We start from the raw sequence: 22,275 nt of genomic DNA on the forward strand, positions 1-22,275 counted from the left end.
CTTGCATACAAAGTGCTTGGAAGTTGTTCCTTGCTGTTTGAGCAGCAGCCATTGTTCACAAGAATCAGCATTTAAATTAACTAGTACACCCGCTAACTACGGGAGCTGCAGGAAGGGTCATTCCTCTTTGGGGTATATAGATTACAGTCGATCTATAGTCTGGTCTCAAAAACATTGGGTGTGTATTCATTTACCAAGTTTCTTGTCGAGAGATCGCCAAGTGGTTTAAGCATTCGAGCAACCACTCCATTCAAAACCCTTCATGAACGGCTGGCTTGGCAAGCGCTAGCTAGCTGCTTGGTAAATGAGCACAACCCGGGCTTCGTCCCTTTCAGTTTTGTGTTAAACAGAAGGAGCGAGTTTCAAAAGTTCACTACAAAAAACGCCACGTTAGCACCAGGAAGGGTCATGTTATGAACCCAACACATATGGGGTACTTAGAGTACAGAAGATCTTCGCTCAGTTCTGTAAGTAAAACTTACCTCACGCATGTCGGGATTCCTCCAAATTTCTTCATTTAGTGTTATAAACAGCATTGGCGACTGTTTTAAAAGCTAATCATACGTGTTTGTGGTTTATAATATTCATTACTGTTCATTGATGATCATTACTTCTGGGAGACGCCGTTGCTCCCACGAAAACGCCATGAAAAGCCATTAATATACGTTGACTCGCCGGAAAAACCCCTGGGGGAGGTTGGATATTATTGGTATTAATATTGTTTTGTAATAAAATTAATATTACGCTATTATCATTAGTTTTGTTATTCGAAGTGGCCTTGGAAAAACGCGACGATAAAGCTAACTTAATATGGATATTGTTACTCTCGTGGGGTGGATTGTTTAAGAATGGTACACTCATGGGGCTGGGTTTGCAATGACGAGAATCTGCGATCGTTGGGGTGTACCTTATGTGAAATTCTGGGCCGGCTGTGAAACCAGATTTGCTCTTTTCTTCCTTCCTCCCCTATCGACTTTATTTTTATTTTTTTGTTAAAAGAAAAACAAAGATCTTCCTTATCGACTTTCACCCTCCCACTGGAGCTCTACATAATTGAATAGAGAAAGAACCTTTGGGAAGAAAGAAAGAAGAGGAGAGGGAGAAGGAAGAAGAGTCGAGTCAGTGGAGAAAGGCGAAAACCGAACGCAGCACGTACGGTCCAAGTTTTGATGAGAAACTCGGCCTGTGTGAGCTTTTTGAGGATTTTTGATTAATCTCTCTGAGGGCTGCCTGTTGGAGGGACAGTCGGTGCAGGAGAGATTTGGGTGGAGCAGGTTTTTCTCGGGGCACGTGGGATCGATTGTGAGGAAGTGGGAGAGGGAGCCAGAAGCTTGTGCTCTTCATCAAGTTTCGTCTGAGCCGGCTGGAGGCAACGTGCGGATTCATGGTCTTGCAGGAACTGCTCTGGGCAAGTCGTTCGTGGAGTTTGAAGACACCCACTGAGAAATAGAAGAGTGGAGGGGAGGCTCCACCCTCGGGACATGTGGCTGGGGCGAGGCAGCCAGGACGCCATCTGAAACAGGCCTGAATTCCCCTCCTCCCCTCCACCCCTCCGGTTTTATTTTACCTTTTATTTACTTTATATCCTGGCAAATATTTCTTTGTTATTTTGCTACCCCCTCCCTCCCCTTTGGGATTAGCTAGGGATACCGGGTGGGTCGTTTAATTGTTTGTCTGTTTTGTCTTGGCGCCTGTCTGTCCTTTAATTACTTGATCTTTGCCGCTGCATATCAGTGGGATTTCTTTTCCTTATGATTTATCTTTTCCTTGGTGTTGCACCCTTTTTTTTACTTTCTTGATTTTGAGTAAAGTATTTGCATTTATTCCCCTGTTTTGAATTTGCATTGCATTTCTGAATTGGCATACTTTGTGTTGAAGATTGGGGGGAGTTGGGGGGGGGGGTGTAAAATTGTGTCAGCATTTGGATGGTAGCTTCGCTCGGTCACTTCTGATTGCTCATATGGCGCGACCCACCCACGGGGAACGTATTTGTCTCCCGAGCACATCAATTAGGATCTCCGGAGCAATAGGCAGTACCCCAAGCCCTTCATACAAGGGCCAGGTCGTAACACTATGCACCTCAACACGCAACCCATTGACGGCAATGGCGGGGAAAACTCGCTCGGGGGGAAAAAAAAACCCTTGGCGAGGGGGGCAAATGAATGCGCTACAACCTTCATTGTGTAACCGTTGTGAGTAACATATCATTGTGTAACATATCCTGTCAAGTTTGGTTGAGATTAGATAAGTAACGACAGAATGTATTGGCGTCAAAAATTCATCAGACAGACAGACAGAAATGGCATATTTTAGTATGAAGACATCTTACATTTTTCTGTGGCTTCCAAAAACGTTTCATACATTACATCTTGATTGAGAAACAAAGGAATCCATCCGCAAGACAAGCGCTTTGTCGATGTTTCGCATTTTATTCCACCACGTTGGACAATGCCATGGAGTTTAAATATATTAATCTGTTGGATTTATGACGACACATTTGGACAAAGTGGGCGAATGCTTTTATACATGGTACATAATGCATCACCGAGGGAAGGTTTTATTCAACAGCCGATATTAAACCCAGGTTACCGGAGCTCGTGCAATTCTGTTGTCGATATTTGGTGCAAACGAAAACGACGAAGCCCAAAACATCTTCCTTTTTCTTCTTGCGTCTAGCCAGCTCCTGGCTGATGGTTACTTCATTGCTGGGTGCCCTCAAAATCGTCTGCTGAAACGCCGGCAACAAATAGCAAGGCCGTACATACAATGGTCCGATTCCGTTGCAAAAGTCAGTCTTTTGTATCTTGACGCTCAACCTTGCATATGATCTTGTCTTCATACATCGGTAAAAAGGCAGAATCCTCTCGAACCTCTTCAAAAACTACACCGCAGTCAAATTCTGCACTCTTCTTCTTGAAGTAGTATCTGCATCGGAAGAATGACATTTTAGTTTGTCATGGCAGCATGAAGCACAAACATGCATGCATTCCTCACCTATGTTCTACATATGAGGGAGCGGAAAGATTTGCATATATATGATTTGATTTGATTTGATTTGCAATACCTCACAGGTGTGAAATGTATACATGATCCGAAAATTAGGAACTGAGACCTGTGGCAGGTGTTATGCAACATATGGCAGGTCATGTTATGTGGCAGGTGTGATGCAAATGAAGTACCGATGGGTTTAATGATTCCATCGGTGTTCAGCACTTGGTCGTTGGTTTTCTATCATAGCAAATGACTAATTCCTGCCCTAACCTACAAGGATTACAACTGATGCTTTGCACTCCTTGTGGATTAGGGCAGGAAGTTGTAATCTCTCTCTTCCTCTTCATGAGAGACGCCATGGGATTTTATGTCCACCAACTAATGCCAGCAGACGGGAGACCCAGTTTAATATACATGATGCAACACTGTCTGCGAAGTACCAATCTGAAGGTTTAGAGTTGGGCCAGAAATCAAACCCAGGTGAGAGTTCAAGGGTAAGTGCACTACCTCTGCTATGTCCTATCGGGAATTTCTGAGTGGTACAATAGTAGGCTGAGCACAAAACATATGGTTTGGCAGTCCTCCAAATAGGTAATGTAATGCTTGCAAAGTGGAGACAGAATGTATCAGCAAAAAAAAAAAAAACGATAATTAAAAAAACAAAACATGCAGACATCATGGAGAGCATGATACTTGCAATATCCATCCCTTCCATAAATAAAAAAAGTTGCCATGGATACATCAAATTGTCCATTTCATTAAGATTAAAATTGACGATCTTAATCAAAGCTCGTGTCTATCGGATGAAAATTGATGATTTTATGAGATTGACCTTGTTGACCTTTGACCTTAAATTGTTGGTTTCCCAATTTATTAAGGCATTATGCAATTGCTGTTTAATTTTCAAGTCAATCGGATGAAAATTGATTATTTTTTAGAAGCTCGACCTTGAGTTGACCTTTTGACCTCAAATATAGTTTCTTTCCCAATTCAGTGATGCACTATGTAATTGCTGTGTAATTTTCAAGTTAATCGGAAGAAAAGTTATGATTTTTCAGATGAAAATTGATGATCTTAGAAGCTTGACCTTGAGTTGACCTTTGACCTTTTGACCTCAAATATAGTTTCTTTCCCAATTCAGTGATGCTCTATGTAATTGCTGTGTAATTTTCAAGTTAATTGGATGAAAAGTTATGATTTTTCAGATGAAAATTGATGATTTTAGAATCAACTTTAGCTCGACCTTGAGTTGACCTTTGACCATTTGAGCTCAAAAATAGTTGGTTTCCCAATTTAGTGACTCAATAACATTCCATTTTCCTTCCTCCAATATGCAAATGCTATTCAATTATCAAGTCAATCGGATGAAAAATTACAATTTTAGAAATCAGACCTCAAGATGACCTTTGACCTTTGGCTGCAAACGCAATGGGCTTCTTCCTTCTACCATGTGGTGAAGTTTCATGAAGATCGGTTTAAAATTGTGACCTGTAGGCGATTGACAGACAGACAAACAAACAAACAGACAGACAAACAGACAGACAAACAGACAGACAAACAGACAGACAAACAGACAGACAAACAGACAGACAGACAAACAGACAGACAAACAAACAGACAGACAGACAAACAAACAGAATAACGCATAAGACCAATCAAATCGAAGGTTTTGAAAGTAATGAAACAGACCCGTTCCATTTAGAGCAACCCCTACCAGACAAAACAGAGGATTCCTGAAAGATTGCTGAAACTTCAAAAGGGAGCTTAAGGTATGCAAGAGAGAAACAGACGTCAAGGCTTAAAAAATACTGGGTTTATTCAAGTGGGGTTTTTTAAACCCAGGTGGGAAAATTTGTGCTAGGCCAATTAGTGCCAACCCTGACTACAAGAGTAACAAAAAGACTGGAACCTGGGCCATTTTTATTTCCTTCTTTGCACAAGAGTCAATCAGCGGACTAGTCTTACTCAGCGAACATCGTGGCTCGCTTTCACCATCGATCAGCCTGTTACAGGCTTAAGTTTTGATCACTACTATGATTGAGAAGGTAAGTTCACAAAAGGGAACAACATCTATAGGACTTATTTATTTCATTTTTATGTTTTTTTTCCTTTTTGTTAGCGCAGACAGCTCGTGACCCCTCCGGAAACCCACTGACTCGGTGGTCATGATGGTCATGACCCACCATTTGAGAAAGTCTGCTCTGGAGGGAAGAGTACGATTGAGTCTCACGAATGCGGTTGTTAGGGTTAGGGTTAGGGTCAGGAAGAGACGCCACAGGAAGAAGGGTTGATAAAATAATACACAAATAGGAAGACGGTAATAATACGAGTATATCCAAAAGTATATTCCTAATTTGATGCATTTTTATTATGCTTCTTTCTATCTTATTTCAATTTTAGGTTGGAAAGTTTGGATGGATTTTAGAGTTGTGTTTACGCTGGCTCTGCTATTTTTATCTTCACATTATTACAAGCAAAAATTTAAATAGCTAAGGGGTGTTGCAAAACATTTTACCTTTTTTCCCCCCTGCACAACCGTAACGGGTTCTCGGGGGAAAAAAAGGTAAAATGTTTTGCAACACCTCTTACAGTCGTTGGACAAAACCGTTATTTAAAAGATGAAAATTATAATCTCTAAAAATAAATTAAATCATTTAACTATTTGGATGAAGCAGTTAATTGAATAAAATGAGATCAATAATAAAGTCTGGTACATGATGGGAGCTTGAAACAGCTCAAGGTTTTTTGGACACAACTTTGTTCTTGATAGTACAGAAAGCTTTGTACACTTTGATTTTTTTTTTCCCCCTTTTGGTTTCTAAAACTAAGTTTGTGTTCACTGCACTGGGAACAGATGAAACACTCAGTTTTTCTACTCGGTGGTGGCAGTTCAGATGTGTGTGCTTTGAGATGTTAGGCCCGATAGAGTAGCACGGCTTCACCAATAGCATTCATTCAAATCTTGCCTGTAATCCCCCTTCTTGGCCAGAATCTCCTTGAACTGGTGCAGTGTGATTAAGCGACCATGCACGCATGTCCTGTATGGGATGGGCTGACCACAGAAGTAATAGGCGACCACGGTCAGTGCGATGTCCTCGTCGTGTTTGCACTCCACGTTTCTCCTGGGCAATTGTGACACGAAGCAGGTGTGGGTCAGAGCCGTTGCCTTATTCCTCCAGCTTTTTAACACCAGTGGATAAATAATGATTAGGGGACACAAGGAAAGTTTGTTTTTGTATGCACAGTCGAGGGTCGTGGAAGAGCTAGCTCGTCCTTCAGGTGAGACTAATAATTAAATAATAAAATGAGCATAATAACATGACTCAGTCTAAAGCATCATATGCTATGCGAGTGTGAAAATATACAATTAAGCCCAAAAGGACATGAATACGAATGTAACAAGTATGTAGATATGTACATGTGCTCCGGGATTTACCCTCCAGCACCCCTCCAGGGATGATAATTTGACCAAACTCAGACAGTTACAGGAGAATTTATTAAAGGTACAGGGGATACACATGTACATGGGAGAGCTGCCATATAAGCCAGGAACGGACCAGGGTCTCAATCAAAACACATCAGGCCAGGGTTTTTATACTGCACAGGAAATAATCAAAGGAAACTTCAAAGCATAACAATTGGGCGAGGGGTCGTTTCTGCCAGCTTTGTTCAGGTCCCAGAATGCTCAAGGGCTGGTAACAGAGCCAAATGTATGAAATCCCTGACACTGGGATTCGACCAAAATACTCGACACATGCACATGACCTCCATGTCCTCATATGCCATTTCGTAGGGTCAACGTGAGGATAAGAGATGCACAAGCAACATGCCAATAAATGGAGTCAAGGCCATTAGACAGTCTGTGGTATGGAATTTGCCTGGCTTGCCAGCCAATCAGCACAGCCATAAAAAATCTGTCTGGCACGCTGACCAATGGGCATGAGCCGCGAATGGCCCAATCACTTCTGTGGGATTGTAATACAAGCACAAAATACTGTACACTCCAGATCAATGCTCTCTTTTCATTGTGGTTCCTGCCTGGTCCTTTGTGCTTCTGTCGTGCGTGGTCCTGCTGTGTGGAACAAGTTGCTGTCCATTGGAGGGCTGGTTCACGGGGAATGTCTCTCGGGAAAGTACACAAGGTGTGGCAAGGACCACCCCACATCAGTCTGTGTGCACCGCCTGTACACTGGGGTTCCTACACCGCCTGCACGAACATTACGTGCAGAGCTTCTTTCTCTCATTGTCTCGTCTTCTCTTTTCTCTGTCCCGTGTTTCCACAAGTGCATGGGACAAGGTTACGTGATAAAGCCATCATTTTGAGGAGGCTTTGGTTTTATTTATTATTCATTTGTTACCTCCGCCACCAATGGTGGACTGACGTTATGTATTCCCAGTTTGTCTGTGAGCAGGATATCTCAAAAGGTTCTGGACATACTTGGATGAAACTTGGTGGACAGTTTGGGTGTGTGATAAGGATGGACTGTTTCGATCTGGGTGAAGATCCAGATCTGGAGCCAGATACGATAATTTTTTCAAATGATACTTCACAATTGAGAGAGAGAAGGCCAAAATACTTCCGATTTTTTTTTCCTTTCAACAATCTTGAAAATCTTTATTTTATTTAAATTTAATTACATATTTGAACACTGTAGAACACAAATCGCCTTCTTTGCACTTTCAATAACCTCCAGTTTAGGAGTACTTGGAGTTGCTAAATAGGATGGTGTATAAGAGTGGTGTATAATACTGTTTCAATAGCTCTAAACTTCCGGAATTTTTTTGAACAATCTTTATAAACCACAGGCTTGTCCTTCCTTATCCCCAGTATTCTTTTAAAGTAAATATTTAATTTATAAGAAACATTTTTTCCACCTTTTGCCTTTGCGCATGCACAGACCAACTGCCAAAGTCTGTTTATTTATTGAACTCTCTACTGCATGGGGTATCGTGTTCTATTAACTCTCTAGATTGTTGTTTGTGTATATCTTTCGTATATTTTTATATTTATTTGAGAAATATTATTATACATACTATAATTGTCTGTGCTCCTCCTATGTCCTTATAAAGGGTTCCTGCTGTCGTAGAATAATAGGCTTATCCTTAACGATCGCTTTGTGATCACAGATATCTAGCTTGCAGTTGTTCTCGAAATATTAACGAGTTGCAATCACGTCATTCTTCTTCACGGAACTTAGCAGGGTGCCCCCACTTCAGGTGGTGGATGTTTCTGCAGCTGAGAAACATCCCTAAACATGTCACTATTCTGTCGCAGACTGGTGTAGTTTAGGGAAGCAATTTTGAATTTGGTCAGGTTACCGACACATAGTTGATCCGTATCCATGAAAAACACAACATCCAATATCTGTGGGGTGTTTTGCATCAAGCACACTATACGCTTTGGATTTTAACCTATATTTAATCTCTCTTCCATACCACAACAGAAAAATCAGAGGAAGACTTACGTCAACTGATGATATCAACAGGGCCAGGTAGATAACAATGAGGATATTATTAAAGGAACCTGGTCTGTTGTCTGTTGAGTCTCTACAATCACTTAAATAATTTATGTAACGTCCAAAAAAGAAATTTCATCCCAAACCGAAGAGAGAAAACCAAACAAACAGGCTTACTCGGCTTGTGCGCTGTGAATCTTCTGGTGGATACTGGAGTAAGTAGAATTGAAGAAACTCTCCATGAAACCAGGAACGTGTTTCAGCAGTGCAGGTGAACACCTATAAAGGAAGTGTAAATAATGGTCAGAAAAACAAACAATTTCAATTTTTTTTTACAGTATCTATGGCTCGTCGTGGATACAAATGGACATACAGATGAATATACGAGACAAGAAAAACAGCCACTGAGCTCGAGGGAAGTGCCGTCACTTCCCGAGGCACTCTGGGTACCAGAGACGCCACAACAATGTGTGCCTTTCTTATCGCATTCAGTGGGGCATTTCCTAAGGAGGAATATCCTCCTCCTCATGGATGCCAACCGATGGAGATTGTCCGTGCTCTATATTTTTAATTGATGAAAGTCAAGCAAGTAAGCAGTGCATACCATTTTAAAGTCTTTGGTATGACCTGGCCAGGGTTTGAACCGCTGACCTCCCAGACTCGGAGCAGATGCTCTAACCAATACACTATAGTTACTTTGGAATGAAACTATCGTTGTGAATATTTTAAAATATTGGTATTACAGCCCAAATTAGATGAAATTATATCACAGATGGAATTTAAAAAACTAGCAATGGTACCCACCCAAGGGCGGGGCTTCAATTCGGAAGCCCAAACGAAAAGGCAAAATATCAGAAATTGAAGGCTTTTTTTTATTTTAAACGATTTATATAAACATCCGTTAAATCATATCACACGCAAATCATCAAAATCTAAACAGAATTTGTAGAATTTAAATAAAAGCCACATCGCTGTTCATATCGGTATAGTAAGGGAAACATATGAAAATCTGTTAACTAAATTGTTACCAAAAAATTTCTTCACCAATATGTTTGTAAAGGTGTGTAATAACATGTGTTAAAATGTTGAAGGTGAACTCCCGTGGGAAACCCAGAAAAAAAGCTGTTGAATTCGGGTACCGAAAAATTATTTTCGAGAATTTTTATGTTTTTAAATCGGCCCTTAAGTAACTTATGAGGGGTCAAATAAGGGTTTTTCATGATTCTGAGTTGATTGTTAACATTTATATTTCACCACAGACACTCCTTTGTGGAAAAATAATTTCTAAATATATCTCATTTTCTACTTTGCAGGACATGGAGTCTAGCAATATGGATGAAGACGTTACTCCACCTGTGCTCAATTGCTTCATCTGTGCACGCTCGGATACACCAGCTGAAAGGCTCATACAGGCAACTCCAAAGGGATACTCAACTTTATTGAAACAAGCAGAAACTGTCGAAAATGTTACTGTTGTGGAACGTATGAAGGAGGCTCAAAAGGAAGGAAAACTGAGGTACCACCAGAAGTGTAAAAATGATCTGTACAACAACTTTGTTGCAACCACCAAGAAGTCAGCTCAAGCATCAAAGGCAGAGAAAGAGTCATCAAAGTTGAAGAGAAGACGCACTACTTGTGAGTTCAGTTCATCAACTGGCTGCAGTTCTAGAAGATCACAGTCAGTTGACCACCTGTATAAGGATGTATGCATTCTTTGCAACCAACCAGCCCAGCTCTACAAAAATAATCCAGCACAAGCTAGAAAGAAATACAGAGTGCCAGATAATTTGACTGCAGATACACTGAAGGCAAGCTTGCTGAAGACTGCACGGAGTCGCGGGGATGACTGGGGCACTGAAATCACTGGACGCCTGGAAGGGATCAACGACTTGGTAGCAGAAGAAACACTGTACCATTTGCGATGCAAACTTATGTTTGCGAGAGGTGACAGTTTGTCCAAGACTGATGAGGAAGGAAAAAGGAAGAGAGGCAGAGGAGTATTGATGAGGAGCGAGAGGCAGTTTTTATTGAATTCTGCGAATGGTTAGACTCAGAATTAGAGCATGGGGTAATGAACATGGACCAAGTCCATGAAAAGGTGCAGGAGTTTGATCAGTCACCAGAGAAGAGCCTTTCTTATTCAAAGCATTGGCTAAAGATAAAACTTCTAGAGAAATACGAAGACACCTTGTATTTCACAACACAGGAAAGAAGGGCAGATGTACTCTGTCTCAAAGATGGCACCGACAATATTCTGCGAGAGCATCATGCTAATCTTGACCATGGAGATGAGAAGACTCAGATCATAAAGACGGCACTCAAGTTCATATCCAATGATATTGCCTTGATTGATTTAGGTCCAAAGTCATACCCCACCACACACAGTATGACTGACATCGATAGTCAGCTGACACTTGTTCCTGCAAGCCTTCAGATGTTCTTGAGACCGATTGTCAAGACAGACGAAAGAGTTGCCGTTTGGGGGCAGAATTTTATTAAGGCCTGTCGACCTTGGTCTGGAGTATTGCCACACCAAATGGGGCTTGCCATACAACTTGATCATAGATTTGGGTCAAAATGGATGCTCAACAAGTTCCACCGGCTGGGATACACTGAGTCTTACACGGAGACACAAAACTACAAATAATGCTTCCTTAATAGTAGGAGTGGAGATGATGTTCCAGATACTTCTGGCACTCTTGACACCATTGTGGAGGAAACCGATGAACAGATCAATGATGAGGTTGCGGTTGATGCTGCGCTTGAGGATCAATCAGTGATGACAGCCAAAGTGCCAGCCAGTGAAAGTGAATTGTCAAGTAATGATCAGGTGGTCTTTATGGAGGTTGGGGAAACAAACAATGCAGTCACTCAGTTTGTTGGAGACAATATAGATTTAAACATTGTCTCTATTCACGGAAACACTCCCTTTCACGCAATGGGTTGGATCGAAGTCACCTCTCCGGCACCATCTTTGCCAGATCCACAGACAACAGCAGCTTTCCCCCGGGTGAAGTCCTTTTCCGAAGGGGACGCGGCTGAGTACATCGACATCTTCCTTGACACACAAGCCACCAAGGAAACAGTGATTCAGGCTGGTACTGCGATTTTCAAGTACATTTACCATGGACGAGATACTACATTGGGTGAAATTCGGTACAACATGTTCTCAAGGAAGGCAGCGGCAGGAGTGATCAAACCAGAGACTCTACCTCCAACAGAGGGTGCAGCTGCACAACATTCACTCCGTGCCTACCTGCAGACCCGGGACTGGATCCTTCTACAGAGCATGTCTCTGAACCCCAGTGACTATGGATGGACAATAGGTGTGCATGGGTATGAGCCAGTTCCAACACTGGACCCCACGGCTCCTGAGGAGCTATTGCAGTTCACGAGCTGTAATTGTCATGGAGATTGCAGCAACCGGCGATGCAGCTGCAAGAAGAATGGGGTCACGTGCATCTCGGCCTGTGGAGTCTGTAATGGCATTACATGCAGAAACTGCAGTCATGATGTTGTTGAGTCTGAAGAAGACATAGACAATGACTGTTGAAACTTCTGACATTGTGAATGAGAAATAACTCTTGAGTATTATATATGTATGTGAAATAAAAGCTACTTTGTGTGTAAATGTAAAAGTGAAAATATAAATGTTAACAATCAACTCAGAATCATGAAAAACCCTTATTTGACCCCTCATAAGTTACTTAAGGGCCGATTAAAAAAAAAAAAAATTCTCGAAAATAATTTTTCGGTACCCGAATTCAACAGCTTTTTTTTCTGGGTTTCCCACGGGAGTTGAACTTCAACATTTTAACACATGTTATTACACACCTTTACAAACATATTGGTGAAGAAATTTTTTGGTAACAATTTAGTTAACAGATTTGTGAAATATCTCATAAAATGCCCTTACTAGTAAATATTATTCCATCGTGTTTGGAAAAACTGGAAAATTGGAAAAATTGGAAAATTGGAAAGACAATATAGCCTATTTTACTCCAGGGGTTCCCAGGGTTGCCGACCCTAAATTTCGTTGCGATCGGTTCAGTCGTTTTGCGGTACCTGGGAACGGACGGACAGACATTTGGTGAATTATAGTAAGATATCTGGAGATATTTTGCAAGCTGAGGACCACATCAACCTTCCAAATCCCTGCCAGGTGACCGAGCTACCTTGCATTTGCTTCCCCACCCGGACTCCTGGCTGCTTTCCCTGCCGCAGAAAACCAGGTAATGGAGGTGGAATTCCATATTTTGATGAGAGCTTACTTCTTGTTTGACTTGTGAAATTTGTTGAAGTTGTCAGCACACCCAATGAACCAAATTCAATTTCAGGTAGATTATAGGTTCAAAAATGAATTGGTTAATTATTAGGTGTATACCTCATGAAAACATTGGCCAGGTTGAATGACACAGTGAACTGCAACGGCACTCGGCACCCGGCGCATACCTTCACCAGGCTGAACAGTTTATATTTTGTATCCCACTGATAGGCCGGATCCAGATCCTTTAGCTCTTCCACGATCCTTGACTTAGTACGGTATACAAAAAAGAGAATCTTCACCAAAATAGAATAAATTTGTTTTTGGCACACACCTGACTTGCCCACCAAGTTTCAGCCAAATCCATCAATAACTTTTTCAGATATCATGCTATATATCATTTTGGCCCTTTCTCTCAATGGTGAAGAATTATTTTTAAAATTCTAATATCCGGACCTGGATCTTCACCAAAATCTATTCAATTCGTCCTTGTCACACACCCAACCTGTCCACCAAATTTAGTCTGAAAATTTCACAACTTTTTGAGATATCCTGCTCACAGGCAGACAGACAGAGACAGACAAACAGGGGTGAAAACATAATCTCCCTCCACCTTCAGTGGTATAGTTAATGAAAGGAACACTGGATGTACATATGTTATTTAAATGAAAATATGTGCATGCTTGAAACGTTCTGGTGTTGAATTTTTATTGTTTAACAAAAACAAACTTGTTGACGATTGAAAAGTAGTTACTTGGCAACCAATTGAGAACATTCATCATTAGCCGTGGGACAAATACCTTGTGAAAAACTGATACAACAAAAATGTTTCAAGGCAATCCAGGAACATAAGTCATATAACATAAACAACATTATCAAAGAAGTTACACAAAGCATGGACAACACAAAATGCAATGTGTTCACTGTTCACCTTGTTGTGGGGCCTTCCTCTGGTTCCTTAATTTCCAATAATCTTCTGCGCACTTCCTCCAATTGAGTCAGGGGATTGGGGGCTGTGGGAGGAGGCATTCCTGGGTCTTGGATGAATGGATGAGAGGGCTGCTGAACACCACCTACTTCACCAAAGACATCACAACGTTGCGTCTGGTGACCAGTTGCTACTTTCCTGTGTAAGAGTAGAAGGAAGGCAGCATGGTGTTGAAGAACTACGATGACAACAGAGAAGGTATGTTCATACGGTATTTGTTCTTCTAATTGTTGAAAATCCTCAAAGGGGCACTGAGGGTCAAATTTTCGAATAAATCCATGAATATTTGAGGGGAACTTATTTAATTTAAACACAATGGCTGACATGAGAGCTCAGATATACATGCATTCGCCTCTGAGCTGTCCAGCATAGGTTTGAATCTGGACCCAGCTATAAACTGTCATCCTGGTGCTTTGCATGCAGGATGAGGCATCAACCTGCGTACGGTCCATTGGATAGATGTTAATTCAGAGAACTGGTTGTTGGTGGACCTTCTTAGTCTTCGTTCGTATTGAGCACAAAGCTGCGGGGTAGCATCATTGGCTGAGGGCGCTGATGCAATACTCTCTGAAGGTTAAAGCAGGAATTTGGAATTTGGTGATAGGTCACCTACTGTTCGCGAGGGACACCATGGGATCTCTAACGTCCACCAACGGATCCTGGCAGATGGAATGCTCGTTTAACGTCCAACCAAGGGACGGCACACACAATGATGAATCACCCTGCCTGTGAAACACTGGGATGACAGTCCATAGCTCAGTCGGGATTCAAACCCAAGTTCGACAGCTTAGAGGCGGGTATGTGTATCTGTATGCCATCTTGTAAGCCCATTGGTGTACCTTAAAGATTGCATGTTACCTTGTGCAAAGAGTAGTCCAGCCATGACATTCAGAAAAAATAAAATCTGTTAATTACCACGTTTAGAAATAGCATGCTACATGGGGTGTTCAAAAAGTTATCGGAATGAGATACAACAGTCCAAAACCCACCAAAAAGGCAGCACAAAATGTATGCATGTATTTTCTTATTTTTGATATATACCCATATAAAATGCTGGCATCTCTTTAAACTATTGCATATCGTTCATATAACTGTTTGTCGTCTCACCTGGGAAAGTCACTGCTGTGTCCCAAGGTTTCACAGTCTCCAAGCAACATCCATTGCCAGATTCGAGAAGCGGAGGGTCCCCGAGAGCTGGAATGCCAAGCGCAGGACTCGGGGCTCCGCCAACTCACCCCCACCGGACAAGACACTTTCAGAACTTTTGGGCTGAGCTCGTGAGATCTGTAAAAGGGAATCGTCACAAATTCAAGAAAATAAACTCGCCGCAAGAAGTTTGACAAGTTCTCAGATGACGGTTACATTCGGCGAGCCAAGTATCTGAATTAGTGCTCAAGTCACAAGGTTGCTTGTTAGGAGAAACAATGCTTTCTGGCTTTCAACCTCACAATTGTAGAAAATCCTTGCTGTCATCATATTCTCACTACTTCTTCATATCTCTCGCTTTTCTTTTTACTGCAACCCCATTGTGAAATGCATTCGAATTTCCGGAGCCGTATGCTCTCTCTTCTCACAATAAGCACCTCGCATATCTCTTGACCCACATGTCAAAACTAAAAAATGATGAAACATTTGGCGAAAAGCTCCTTCGCTGCAGAAAGTCCACATCCTGAAATCTCCTGCTGTTTATTGTATTCTTGCTCTTTTGAGGTTTTTCTTTCAAAAGAGAGGGCAAAAAGTACACTTGTGAACCTTTAAAGTGTCAGTGACAGAGACGCTCGTTAAACAAACAAAATAAACAAAACAAAAGAAAACAAGAAAGAAAACCTGAGGATTTCACAGTCGCATGTGTTATTCGCACGAAGCACGCAGTCGGGAGGGGACTTTGTCTGCTGTAACTGCCTGGGGAACCTGTCTTTCTACGTGTGATGTGTATGTGCAGAGTTCATTAATATTGGAGGCTTACACATGGTGGACAATAAAAGGCAGCTGTCAAGCATCTGTAGGCAAAGGCACCACCAAAGGGAACCAAAAAAAAATCACAAAAGGAGAGAAAATGTACAATGAGAAAAAATTACAACTTGCATCAGTGTGCAGATCATAGATAAAAACAACAAAAGACCCACAAGGCTTTGAAGTAGTTTTATGGACTTGTTGGAGTTTTGATGTCCTGAGCTCTCGAAGCTGTCCAGCCTGGGTTTGAATCCCGACTCAGCTATAAACTGTCATCCCAGTGTTCCGCAGGCTGGGCGATTCATCAATGTGCGTGCCGTCCCTCTGATGGAAGTTATACTGGACAACTGCAGGCATCTGTTGGTGGACGTTAACGATCGCACGATGTGCTTCATGAGGAGTAGGTGATCTATCGCAGAGGCCCTGAACAAATTACAAATTTGTGCTCTAACGGACAGGATGCACAGCTGTGTCTGCAGCAAATTATGCTACCCACAGCATTATGCTGTATACAAAAGTAGCACAATAATGATGCTCCAGAGTTTCATTTACAAGAACGGTCTTTCAGACAAATTTAGATATAATAATCGCAAAATTATTATTTTTTAAACATATTTTATTTTTCTTATTCTTTGATATTACATCAGGAAAAATTGACCCCAAGTTTGTTCCTCTCTAATAGACTCTGTTAAAATCCTAACTAGAACAGAACGTCACTCGGTAGAGCGCATACCTCCACCAGGCTGAACAGTTTACTTTTTGTATCCCACTGACAGGCCGGATCTAGATTCCGGACCTGATCCAAAATCTAATTGGCTTGTCCTTGTCCATATTTTAAAGACATGCACCATTGTCTCCCTGTAAATATACAGTCACGTGAAAAAGTAAGTACACCCCATGTAAAGTTTTGACTTTTTCAACATATTTCAACATACAGCTATTTGATCTTCATTTCAACAATATTGATAGATAAAGTTGATATAATATAACAAATATCATGAAACATTTACATTTTGTCGTCCATTGTATATTTTTTATAAACATAAATGCAAATTTCGCATGTGGAAAAAGTAAGTCCACCCCTACATTTATCATGACTTCAAATACCTAAAATTAGAATCAGGTGCACCAGCTCAGGTGCAAATGATTAGAACATCGTCAGAGAGGATCTTGGAGGAACCTGTCTTATTTAAACCTCAGACATTTAGTTTGGTTTGCTCTTTGTTGTTCAAGTGTGCGGCATCACCAGACCTAGATCAAAAGAGCTCTCTGAGGCCTTCAGAAAGAAGGTTATAGATGCCTACGAGTCTGGGAAGGGATTTAAAAAGATCTCCAAACAATTTGAAATCAATCATTCGACTGTCCGGAAGATCATCTACAAGTGGAGAAGATTCCAAACAACTGCTAACTTGTTCAGGCCAGGCTGCCCCAGCAAGTTTAGCCTGAGAGCAGACTGCAAGATGCTGAAAGAAGTCTCTAAGAACCCCAGAATGTCATCACGGAACCAACAGGTAGCTCTTGCCACTGTTGATGTCAAAGTGCACGAGCCTACCATTAGAAAGAGGCTGCACAAATTTGATCTACATGGGAGGTGTGCCAGGAGGAAACCTTTGCTGTCCAGAAAGAACATCAGGGCAAGACTAAAGTTTGCCAATGAACACCAAGGCAAAGACCAGCATTTCTGGAACAATGTGCTCTGGACAGATGAGGCAAAGGTAGAGCTATTTGGCCACAGTTCCAGAAGACATGTTTGGCGAAAACCAAAGACAGCATTTGACCACAAGAACCTGACACCATCTGTAAAGCATGGTGGTGGAAATATTATGGTTTGCGGCAGCTTTGCTGCATCAGGGCCTGGGCAGCTCACCATCACAGAATCCACTATGAATTCTTCATGGCACCAGAGGATGCTTGAGGATAATGTGAGGCCATCTGTCGGAAAGTTGAAGCTCAACCGAAGGTGGACCTTGCAACATGACAATGACTCTAAACATACCAGTAAATCCACCAAGGAATGGCTGAAAAGACAGAAATGGAGGGTTCTGGAATGGCCAAGTCAAAGCCTGGATCTAAATCCCATTGACATGTTGCGGGGGGTTTGAAACGAGCTGTGCATCCAAGAAACCCCTCAAACATCGCACAGCTGAAAGAATTCTGCATGGAGGAGTGGGCAAAAATTTCTCCCAGTCGATGTCAGAGACTAGTAGACAGTTATAAGAAACGCCTACTTGAGGTTGTTTCTGCCAAGGGGGCAATACCACCTATTAGAGCCAAGGGTGTACTTACTTTTTCCACATGCGAAATTTGCATTTATGTTTATTTAAATTATACAATGGACTACAAAAGGTAAATGTTTCATGATATTTGTTATATTATATCACCTTTACCTATCAATATTGTTGAAATGAAGATCAAATAGCTGTATGTTGAAATATGTTGAAAAAGTCAAAACTTTACATGGGGTGTACTTACTTTTTCACGTGACTGTATAATACATTGCGGAGCACTTATCTTGCAAAGTCCCAAATGGCGAGCACTTCAAAACCAAAACTTCCGAATCGAGTTTATTTTGGATAAACTCTATTCGATTCTTCCGATGTAGTTTTTAGAATTTTCTGAATGTTTCAAAAGGAATTGGAATTGGTGAGAGATATTCATGAAAAGACCTTGTACTCCCTGTCTTACATGAACCTGCAATTTATTAGTGATGTGAAAATATTGCAGAAAAACTTTGTGCAACATCTTTTTATTATAATAGAGCAAACGTATATGGTTATGTATGTCGTTATGTCGTTATGTTTTATGCGACGAAAACGTCTTCTTCTTCTTCAAAAAAAAATTACCACCCTCTTAATTAACCCTCTTATTTGCATTAAGACTGCTGAGACCCCTCAGACCTTTGACGACCCTTTAACTCCCCGAAGACTCTTCAGACCACCAAGACCCCTGAAGACCCAAAATACCCCGAAGACCCCAAAAGACCCTTTAGACCCAAAAGACCCTTAAATACACCAAATAACCAAAACACCCCAAACAACCAAAACACCCCAAAGACTCTTAAAGACCCAGATGAAAAAAAAGACCCTTAAGACCCAAAACCCTCTGAAGACACCAAATAACCAAAAGACCCTGAAGACCCAAATGGCCCTGAAGACCCAAAATACCATGAAGACCCAAAAGACACCAAAATGATCAAAGATGCCTACCCCTCTGAAACGACGTGTGGTGAGGCGCGCAGAGCGCACTGAGTCACGCTAGTAATGATAATAGGTGAAACCATCTAAAACTGGACATAGATGGAGAGTGACATGTACAACAGAGAACATTGTGAAAAAGGAAGCTATCGAGTGCAGGATGCAATTTATGTAAATCAGGTGAACAAGGCAAATGTGAGAAGCCTCACCTACTTCCGAGACAGCCAAGTGGTGAGGAGGTCATTCCATTGTTGCTGGAATGTGCCCACGATCGGGCTACATAATGGCACCAATCCTCATACTGCCCCTCTAGAGTCCGTTGAGCGATATCCAAAGAGCCCCCTCCATTGCCTGTGCCATGTAGAGTGCATCCCGGGAGGCTGGATAAGGAAGTGTGCTGCACCAGGCAGCCGGAGGAAGTTTGCAGTTGCTGCACAGCGCCAGCAGGAGGCGATGGCGTCCCTGGGGTTCGAAGTACCCGTGAAACGTGTTCGTCTAAGATCCGCTCGGGGTCGTCCGGGGGTATCAAGGGAAGGCTGCCAGGTGCTATGGACAAGGTCGTTCCTGAGGCATGATGCCATTCAGCTTCATTCTCTCCGTTTTCCTCCTTCAATGCAAAGTAATTGAAAATCAAGTTAGAATTCTTCGAACATTTCAGCAAATTATTCAAGCTTTACAACTATATAAATTCATTAGAACCGACAAGTCTCATCACAACCAGTTAGTTTGACAAGTTGACATCAACATTCTTGAGTGATCAGAAACCCACTTTTTGGTCGTTTTGGCTTGTAAAGTGTCCCATCTGAGTATGTAATTCATGATACTGGGATCCCAAATTCAAATTCCATATTTTGTGTCAACCTGTCCATTGTCACCCGATGAAGATGTCGACGTTATTCATGTTAAAGTACCCCAATGACTCCTGATGCCCCTCTACTTTATGTATGTAATACAATGTATGTACAGGGTGTTTCAAAAGTCCAGAATCTTCGGAAAAATGTCAATTTTTTTTTGAGACGATAAATTTGAGATGGATAGGATGTCATCGACGACCCGCACATAGTCCAGATTTAACACCACTTGACTTTATTTTCTTTGGGGACACGTGAATTCAGTGGTCTATCCCACAAGAGCACGTACTATTGAAGATCTAAATAATTAAATCAGAAACGAATGTGCTAAAATCAATAATTGTCAAGGTCAATGTTAAAAAACGTCAAAGACACCTCTATACAAGAACTGATATGTGTATGCAGGTCAGTGTCTCGCAATCTTACCATAATTCACCAAATATCTGTCTGTCTGTCTGTCTGTTCCCAGGTACAGCAAAAACGGCTGAACCGATCGCAACGAAATTTTGGGTGGGTAATCCTGGGACCCCCTGGAGTAAATTAGGCTATATTGTTTTTCCATTTTTTCCCCCAATTTTCCCAATTTTCCAATTTTCCAGTTTTTCCAAACACGATGGAATAATATTTACCGATATGAACAGCGATGTGGCTTTTATTTAAATTCTACAAACACTGTTTAGATTTTGATGATTTGTGTGTGATATGATTTAACGGATGTTTATATAAATCGTTTAAAATAAAAAAAGCCTTCAATTTCTGATATTTTGCCTTTTCATTTGGGCCTCCCAATTGAAGCCCCGCCCATAGGGCGGGTACCATTGCTCGTAAATATAATGTAAAGTTAACAAAAGAATTTAACCGATACCTAGCTGAACACTACTCGGTTCCTTACTTAACCGATAGCAACCTGCAATGTTGGCTGAAATGTATTTGGGGTCATGTACTATTTCACCTTCCTCCATTTTTCTCAAATATACTCCCAGGTTTTACATCAAGAGCTCATGAAGAAATAACCAATGACTGTCATCCGATAAATTGAATTATCCCACCTGTGTCGTGACCGTGTGAACATGTTTCCCGTTCATTACCCCGCACGAGAAGTGAAAAGTGGGGTTAAGCAATTGATTCACTTTCTTTGTCTGTCGACAAACGTTGGCCTATGATCGAGGAACTACTTCATTTCAATTGAATGTTATATTTTGAACACGAATCGGCACATGAATCAGAACATGAATTGGAACACAAACCTGCAGTTTAGCAGTACTTTGGCTCTGAATTTGGAAAACCGAACGGAATTTTGTATGGAATGTTGTATGGAATCTTGTCCTGAGTGCACATGCGCACAGAGGTTGTAGTTGTTTTGGTAGTTGTTTTGTTTGGTCTAGTTGTTTTGGTCTACCGGCCTGTCTGGCAGTCAAACAAAATTGAAAATCATTCCAAACAGGAAACTTACTGTTTGTCGGGATGTCATAAAGGACACAAACAACAGCCACGAATAACGAATTTAACGTGTTAAATATGGTGGTAAAGCGCGGCGTTACGCGCGCTGCTTGTGAGCAAGGAGGAAGCGGACAAGCGGTAACATATGAACGTCTTTATTGTAAGACTACACTGTAACACTGAACTCTTCCGGGCTGGTCGCCCGGTGTATATCCTGAGGCCACGCCTACCCCTCGGGCGTGGCCACCGCCCACTTGGTGCGTGGAATGATGTCACCACGCCAGTGGGCTTTTGTGTCCGCCACAGTGGTGTAAAAGACGGTGCATCAATGGCGGTAAACTTTTTAAAGTTTTTTTTTTACCAGGCTTTAAAACCTTTGTTTTATTTCAATTGAACTATATAATTGAGCAATGCTTTAATTAACTCCGAGGGCCTTTCACTCACTCATCGAAGGCAGGTTGGTGGTCTTTCTGTCTTCTACCGACTCCTCTCCAGCCTTGGTCCCCCAGCTCTGTCTGTGCTCTGTCCCCAAAATATTCATGCAGGGTGCACAAGATCTGCCAGTAACCCTCTTCTTGTGAAATTGCCAAAATCAAGACTCTCTGCTCACCTTCACTCCTTCATTCCTCTTTTCTCCCGCCTTTGGAACAAACTCCCTCACTCTCTCCAATCCCACTCCTCCCTCCAGGTCTTTAAAACAGCTGTTCACCACCAGCTCTTATCTTCCCCCATCTAAAACCTTGATCTTTTCTACCCCCGTTAATTCACCCCAGATCCACTTTTTTGAAATACCGACTTCTTTCCTGCAATTCCTAGCAGTGTCCATGTAGTTTTTTTTTTTTTTACCTCTCCCACCCTCCCTCCCCCCCTTCCCATCCCGCTTCCCCCCAAGCCCTCTCCCTCCCACAGATCTCCCTGCTCTCCATCTTGTCTCACACTCCCTTTATCATGTTTTATGTTTTATGTGTCAGTTTGTCTTTTTGTGATCAATGTTAGCTCTTATATGAGCCTCGATCTTGTATACAAAAAAAAAAAAAAAAATGGTGAAGAATCACTTAGAAATTATAAATATATATTATGGATCTTCACTCGAATCTTCACCGGATATCATTCGGACAAAATATATATATATAATTGC

At 41.6% G+C, this 22,275-nt stretch overlaps 1 protein-coding gene across 5 annotated transcripts in view; it reads right to left on the minus strand.

Annotated features, from left to right (window-relative positions):
• Nucleotides 1-2,409: 2,409 nt before the first annotated feature.
• Nucleotides 2,410-22,275, minus strand: part of LOC137423008 (axin-1-like) — a 96,882-nt gene continuing 77,016 nt past the window's right edge. For 3 of the 5 annotated variants that reach the window (XM_078774800.1, XM_078774801.1, XM_068109755.2), the window contains 6 exons: nucleotides 19,056-19,453; nucleotides 14,807-14,983; nucleotides 13,643-13,837; nucleotides 8,625-8,726; nucleotides 5,958-6,113; nucleotides 2,410-2,925 (listed from right to left, as the gene is read on the minus strand). In XM_078774800.1, the coding sequence (XP_078630926.1) occupies nucleotides 2,790-2,925; nucleotides 5,958-6,113; nucleotides 8,625-8,726; nucleotides 13,643-13,837; nucleotides 14,807-14,983; nucleotides 19,056-19,453 (1,164 nt within the window). In that variant the 3' untranslated portion in view covers nucleotides 2,410-2,789. The remainder of the gene's footprint in view (nucleotides 2,926-5,957; nucleotides 6,114-8,624; nucleotides 8,727-13,642; nucleotides 13,838-14,806; nucleotides 14,984-19,055; nucleotides 19,454-22,275) is intronic. The other 2 variants (XM_078774802.1, XM_068109756.2) reach the window with 1 other exon arrangement.

This window comes from Myxine glutinosa, chromosome 3 (genome assembly GCF_964187855.1).
Source record: "Myxine glutinosa chromosome 3, kmMyxGlut1.1, whole genome shotgun sequence".
NCBI lineage: Eukaryota > Metazoa > Chordata > Myxini > Myxiniformes > Myxinidae > Myxine > Myxine glutinosa.